At 42.2% G+C, this 7678-nt stretch overlaps 1 protein-coding gene across 2 annotated transcripts in view; it reads left to right on the top strand.

Annotated features, from left to right (window-relative positions):
- The first annotated feature begins 2970 nt into the window (after positions 1-2970).
- Positions 2971-7678, top strand: part of SEC24B (SEC24 homolog B, COPII coat complex component) — a 43154-nt gene continuing 38446 nt past the window's right edge. Inside the window, exon 1 of one of the 2 annotated variants that reach the window (XM_065062334.1) lies at positions 2971-3256. In XM_065062334.1, coding sequence (XP_064918406.1) covers positions 3136-3256 — 121 coding nt within the window. In that variant the 5' untranslated portion in view covers positions 2971-3135. The remainder of the gene's footprint in view (positions 3257-7678) is intronic. The other variant, XM_065062333.1, reaches the window with a different exon arrangement.

Below are 7678 nucleotides of genomic sequence, written 5' to 3'. Positions count from 1 at the left end.
ATAATTGCCAGTCAGGAGTATCAAATTAAGTGAGAATTTATATTTCCAGATTTGAAGAGGTACCCCAGAAATTATAGACTAGACCGTGAACAGGGATGAGACTCACCATTAGGGGTTCCAGGATGGAACAACTACTCAGACTTTCAGTCTCAGGCACAGAGGCCGTAACGATGAGCTATAATACATCCAGCAACTATTAGCTGTAGCAGTTCACAGAGCTCACCGCCTTGGTCCCAAGAAGAGCTAAATCATTCTCTTACATCACTTACAGCCACCCCCGGATGGTGACAATTAGACTGCTGTTGATGTCAAGGTAGTCAAGATGGCTGGATTGCTACCATGAGCCTGGCAATGGCAGTGACAGTCCCCTTTATCCTACAGTCTTCACAGGGACTGGTAACAATGATGTCCATATAGAATACGCATGCGCAAAGTTTTTCTTAGAGCTGGCGGAACTACAGCCAGGCAGATTCTGCTGCTTTCTGAGCGTTGGAGAGAACCAAAACCAAAACCAAAAACAAAAACAAAACCAAAACCAAACCAATCAGACAAACAAACAAACAAACAAACAAAAAAAAAACAACCCACAAACAAAAAAACACACCGTGAAAATTAAGCAAAATTCAGTCTTGTGTCCCCAACCTGAATACCTGCCAAGTGCTTCAGGTGGACACGCAGAAGCTCTGGTCATTGCTGAGACAAACAACTCCTCTGGAGCTAGCTGGTTAATAAAGAAAAAAAAATCTACATGGAATAAACATGGACGTGTGTGAGAAAGCTGAGCTGCATCACAACTGACTTATCTTTCTCTGGTAGGTTTTAGATCTTTGAAAGATTTTCATGTAAAATGGAGCATGAGACTGCCCTGGAGCATCTTCTACTAATTAGCTGGCTACAGATGAAGTAGGGTGCAGGGATTTATCCTTCAGTCAGACGCAGAGGTCACCCGAGCAGAGGCACACTTTACAGTGACATCAAGTGTCTTGATTTACCTTTCTCATTCTGGAAAGCAACTGCACTACAGTGACTAGAGGCAACTTACCCAAATATAATCATGTTAACACATTCTGGGACCTGTGATTGTGAGAATGTAAAGCTTTATTACTTAGCACTGAAGTGGCCCACTTCCCGTAAGAAAAGCAGGAGAATAACTAGAAATTCATTAGTGAGTTAGGGTGACCCACAGCTATATTTTACTCTCTAGGTTTGGACATTTAATGCCCCTTTTATCATATTATGGGTAATGAGATACACTTTCACATTTTGCTCCCCCAAACCCAAATGGCAGAGGGACCTTTTTGTGTCACTGCAAAACTTCCAGTGCCAAAGGCCAAAATAAATCTATTAGTAATTAAGCCTCATCAACTGGCCAAAGAATTTGCTACTCCTGTAAGCTTGTTGCTAGACTAAGTGGAAGCAATGGCCTAGGTGAGCCAGCTCACGTGTTATTTATTGCATGATAGCATAAACAGCAGACAATGATGCTCATTTCTTGTTAATGCATTCAGATTCATTATAAATGAGGAAAACAAAATTAATGGATTTGAGTTTATGGTGGATTTCCATTAGGGGCTTATGCTCTAGCTGCCAGCACAACTGAATTTCCAAAGAATTAATGGGTTTAACCACAGTGTAATTTTTGTTTGTATAAAATAATTAATAAAGCTGTATGAAAGGTTTTGTAAATGCATTCACAACAAAGGGGAAATTCCCAGTTGCCTCTTCTTGCTTTTAGCACAATGATATATATCCCCTTATGGTTGATCTTAAATTGATGCGCAATTTTCACAGATTGTGATATAGGATATATTTACAGTCTCACTGTTCAAGGAGTTAGAGAAACAAGACTTTGGAGAGGGAAACCTTTGCCAAAACACAGATTCATATGTTGTTGCATGCTGTGGCAAAAGATAGTTGTAGTACAAGGGAGCAGTTATGCACCTTCTAGAAAGGCCCTGAGAACAAAAAGGCAAACCAACTGGTCATGTATATTTCTAAATTATTTTGGTCAGTTTCTCCAATATTTAACCACGCCTTGCATGCTTTGAACAAATAACAGTAACAGTCAGAGCTGGACCATATGCTTAGCATACAGGCAAAATAATTTAAAAAGTATTAAGTGTTTAATCACACACATGCATTAATAACCAGTAGGAAAAACAGCATAGAAACAGGGAAAGGACTGGTCAAATATATGTAGCAAGTAAAGGTGACTCAGTATCATTGGACTTGGTCTTGACAACATGATCTCTGGTAAATGTTATTGTGCTTTTGACTTCTGTACATCCTGCATAAAGAGCCTGAGCAATTAATTCAGCCTTGAACAACATCGGAGTGAATGGCAGATGACAGCTAGGTGGTAGACAGGCACACAGTCAAAATTAATACGATTCAGTGTGTGATTGACTGCAGAAATCACTAAATTGAAGGGAGATCCTTTGCCAACAGGGAGGTTCGTGAACACTTTTACTATTTAGACAACCAATGATAGGACAAGGGGCAGTGGGTACGAACTGGACCACAGGAGGTTCCACTCAAATTTGAGAAGAAACTTCTCAGTGAGGGTGACAGACGCTGGACCAGGCTGCCCAGGGGGGTTGTGGAGTCTCCTTCTCTGCAGACATTCCAACCCGCCTGGACACCTTCCTGTGTAACCTCATCTGGGTGTTCCTGCTCCATGGGGGGATTGCACTGGATGAGCTTTCGAGGTCCCTTCCAACCCCTGACATTCTGTGATTCTGTGTGATTCTGTGATATCGTGTACGACTGAAAAGCCTTGCCTCATCTCACCTCACTCCAGTCAAGGGCTTTTTGTCTATATAGATAGTGTACATATGGGCTATATAGAGAGTACACAGCGTGCGCTGCCAGTACAGGAAGAGCAGGGACTCGCGGCCTGAGGGGGCGGAGCGCGCGTCGCGGAGGCCCCGCCAGGGGGCGCTGTGGGCGGCATTACCGGCCGCGCGGCGGCGGCGGGAGCGGCGCTCGGGCCCCGCCTGCGCTCCTGCCCTCCCGCTCCCCTGGGGCGGCCGCGGCCTGCCGCCCGTTGGCGACCCTCGGCGCCCGGCTGCGGTCGGAGCGAAGGCAGGAGGAGGAAGAGGAGCGGACCGGAGCGAGGAACCGCCGCTCGGAGCCATGTCCGCGCCCGCCGGGCTGCCGCCGCGGCCTGCCGGTGCCGCCGCCGTTTACCCGGGCGGGCCCGGCGCCGCTCGGGAGGCCGCGGCCGCTCAGGGCGCTGCGCCGCGCTACCAGAACGGTGAGGGGGCGGCGGCCTGCGCGGGCCTAGCGCTGGAGCCCGGCCGCGGGGAGCCCGGGGCGCACTGCGCTGCTCCCTCCGTGACGCCCCGCGGTTCTGGGGGGCTGCTCGGGAGCGGCGGGAGGTGCGGGGCGCCGAGGCGGCCGCTGTGGAGGGTTGCGGGGGAGAAGGGCCGCCCCTTAATGAATCCCTTTCTCTGGAAGTCAGGCATTAGAATCCGCTTGGGAAAGGCGCTACGTGCGGGGTGAACTTTGAGGCTAGAGAGGCGGGGGACCCGTTGCCGGTGTGCGGCTGGGGGGCTGCGGCGCCGGCTTTGTGGCGTTTGGGGAGGCCCAGGCTCCTCCAGGCCTCGGCCCTGCCAGTCGTGCCTCAAAACCACTTACTGTAGATGAGATTACTGACAAGCTAAGCGTAACTGTTTAGGAACTTACAAGTAGTAGGTTGGTAGGTGTTCACACAGCTGAATCTTTGGGTTTTGAGTTTGAATAAGGCAGACTGGACCAGTGGAATGTGGGTCGCTGAAAAACAAACGTAAAATTGCTCAGAGTCACAAAGTACTGACTTGCTTTTCAGAGACCTAACTGCGCTGTGAATTAAAATAATTACCGTGCAGTTCCTTACTTCTTTTAAATTGGTGCCCTATAAAATCAATTCCTTATTAATACAGCTCGTTAACTTTCCGGAATGCCTGTATGATCTTTGTCCCCACCTAATTATGGTTTGGTATCTAAATTGGGCCTCTTTGCATAGAGTTTTAGCACTTACTGTTAAACCCCTTATTTTGTAGTCGGGCTATTTTGTGCACAGGCAGTTCTGCACACATACAGTATGCAGGCTAATTACCTACAAAATTTTTTACTCATGAATATTTATCATGTCCAAAGGGATAGTTAGGCGGTATGCACTTACATGCCTATAAAGTAGGTTTCGACTCAGTTTGCAGATAATGCAGAAATCACTGAAATGAATGAAAAGGGAGGTATTTAAACGGTAGATTTTAGGGAGATGCTAATGTCTGAGATATATCCAAACTTTAGTATTAAAATACTGAGTTTTGTCAGAATTATTCAGAAAATGCCAAGTTATATGGCTCTTAATAAAAACCGTGTTGTTATCAGGACACAGCTACGACAACATCAGTAACCTGGAAGTGTGTTTCACATAAACAAACAGAAACTGACATCACGTTCTGCTTGTGTTTTTGACTGAATGAAACAGTAATTTTAAAGAGCCATCATTACTATTTGTTATTTTAATTAACTCCATGTTGCTGTTGATAATCTTAAAAACAACTTGTTTAAAACCTTGTAGTAGGCCATTTATTTTCTGTGAAACACTTTTTTTTTCAATTCTGAGAAATGTATACACTGTTCAGTAATCATCTTGAATTTTTATTGTGTAACTTGCTAACTCCTCTGCTTAACTTGGACTTCTGTGTTCCTTAGGATATTTTACAGTGATGTGTGTTTGATGATTTGTAAGCAAGAACTGTGTCATTTTATGTCATTTAGCAATAACGTTCCAGAATTTTTTTATTAGTGTATCTGCCTTCTTTACTCTTCTGAAGTTATAACACAGTATTTGAGGTTTCTTTTTAAAAATTGTAATAGGAGGGCAAGTAACAGAAAAAGACTGTACTGGAAATATCCATTCTGTTTGATAGCAACTAAATTTCACAAATAAGATTGCCATTGCTGTTGAGATATCGTTTTTTTGTCAGTATAGTGGCGTTTAAATGTAAGATACCTAAGTGAATACAGCTATTTTTGTATTGTCTGGAAGAAAACACTAGTGCATCCTTTAAGATGTTTAGAGTGGTTTGTAAGATTACCCTTGGTATCTCTACTAGCATTTTGAGACTGTGTTTTTCATTATGAAGCTATTTAGCAATGTCTTCTCTCCCTCTTCAGCCTTTGGATCTTTTGAATAGTTCAATTAAATTTGTTGAAGAGGCTGGAGGTCTGAAAGGTGAAACGTGCCTGAATATTTTGCAAAAATGGGAAGCTGAGTGAATGAAGGAGCAAGACATCGGTTCCATGTCTGAGCTACTGTGAGAGCTCCACAGTGGCTTGTTTGGTGGCAGTTAACAGGGCACAAAGTGTTGTCCCCTGTCCATCCTAAAAACCACCTAACGGTGCTTGAGGCCACTGTGGTGAGTCTTCTCTGGAGATGGGTGTAGACACGTTAAAAGTTGCAGAAAGCTAACAGGTCTCCTTGGCTAGGAAGGAAAGTGGTGGTGTAGTGTGTGTGTAGACTACGTGTAGGTAGGGTAGGCAGCAGATAGCTAAATTATTCGGGTGAGAGAATGAACGGACATAATAATCCAAACAAACATGGCACTAGCAAGCAAAGCTTTACTCTTTTGCATAGTGGTATAGCCATAGTGCTTGTTTTCTTTCGATTATGGTTTTTTGTTGTGTGGTTTGTTTGGGTTTTTTTTTGGTGGTGGCTTTTCTCCCCTCCTTAAAAAGTGATAAGTCTTATGGTGTTCACTTGTTAATGTCTGTGTAGTTATACATTATAACATTATAAAGTATTAGTTTGTCTCTAAAGGAGAGGTTCCCTACTTTCATTAAAGAGATGGCATCTTAGCAGTACACCTTCTGTGTGCAGCTAAGGTTTTAAACTCCTCTAGTGGAGTTTTTTGAAAGAAATTTATCGATTGTTTTGGGAGGAAGGTAGGGTACCTGAGACATCAAGACAGATTGTGCAATTAGCCTGATTTTCAAATGACACTGAAGATGTACCTAGATTTCCAGCATTGAAATCTGTCCAATTATCTAGTCATCATTAGTAGATTCAGCTGCTAATTGCAGTACAAAAACGACTTTCTACTCACATTCTTTATAATCAAATGTTCAAAAAACTCATTTCAGGTAATGGGAATAATCTTTTATCTTGTTACTGTAAAACTTGCTTTTAAAGGACCAGGAGTTTGAAATAGAAAAATACATTTTTTCAAATGTTGAATGTGTCTGTCTTGGTGAGGTCTTCATGGGATTTATACTCTTGTGTGCTCATCTACAGTTCTAAACTTACAGATATTTCTACTTAAAAATCTGAATAAAGATGACTTGGGCATTCTGTAATGTAGAGAGTGATATTTTGTATTGGTAATTTAATCTGTCTATGGTGTGTTTTTAAACCAGAGCTACATCGTGCAAGATGTTGCAGTAGGTGATTTGATATGCAGCCTTTTATTTAGAAGTCAGGTGCTCCTAAACTAGTTTGTAAATTATACCTCCTCAGTTTATTCTGTATATTTTAGTAGAACAAATGCACAGAGTCTTCAGAAGAAAAATATGTTTTCTTGACATGTTAAGTAACATAACTGCTTAAGCAATAAGCCTTGATGGACATAAGTTATTAGTGTGTTTTTGAATTTGCTCATTCAAACTTTAAAAAAAGCAGACTGAAAGTCTACCAAAGTTCACGTAGCTGTTAATGACTTGCTAACTCAAAATCCTTTTCCTTGAAAGGAGAATAAACTACAGCTTTATGAAGCAGCTGCCATGTTTTCAAGAAAATAGTGAATCAGAAGCATAGTTACATACTCTTCTCAAAACTCAGGATGTAATTATTTTTTTTAAGCTCCTTACGCTTTCTCCCAAAGTGCCTTTCTGTCTTTTTAACCAGAAGTCCAAGTTACTGCTCATTTTTTAGCTCCTTTCTCTTCTACTCAACTTCCTAGGTTGTCAATTATGAAAAGGCATTTTGAATTTTATCAGAAAGCAATTCCAGACAGTATGTTCCTTGCTTACAAGATTCCGTTAATAAATTCGTTATTAAAATTGCCTTGCAAGTTCATCAGAGAACATCTGGGTGTTGCTTTGAGAACAGTGACTTTTCAGAATTTCAAGACAACAAATAATACGTACATTTTGTAATCATTGTAAATATAAGGGGGGAAATCAACTATTCATTATTGTCCCAGTGGCTGTTTAAATTTGTGAATGGCCCAGTACTGCACTTGTGTTACTGTACAGCGAGGGCTGGGAAATAGCACCGAGGTCATTCAGCATGAGGTAAGCAGTAGGGTGTGGTGATTTTAAGAAAGGAAGTTATCCAGGGAAATGCATTTGTGGTTCACTAGAGAATAAAATAGGGTTCAGGAGAAGAACTTGAGGAAGAACTTTCAGATTTACCATTGATCAGGTGGCATTGAGAAAATTTGTTTGTACATAGTTAACATTTGGTCTTTAGCAAACATGTGCTTGTTTGACCCTCACTGGACCAATTAACCTCTAATGTTGTAGTGACAGCAGAGGTCAGTTTCTCTGATACCAACATTTATACTTGATGGTAGGTGTCAGGCAGCAACAGAAATGAAGTATCTAGTCAGTATGCTGTAGTTTCCTAAAAATGTCGGCTTTCATAAAAGCATAGTACAAAAGAACATAGAGGACAAAAATAACCACCCTG

This window comes from Columba livia, chromosome 4 (assembly GCF_036013475.1).
Source record: "Columba livia isolate bColLiv1 breed racing homer chromosome 4, bColLiv1.pat.W.v2, whole genome shotgun sequence".
Classification (NCBI taxonomy): Eukaryota; Metazoa; Chordata; class Aves; order Columbiformes; family Columbidae; genus Columba; species Columba livia.
This window is presented reverse-complemented; position numbering and strand designations above follow the sequence as displayed.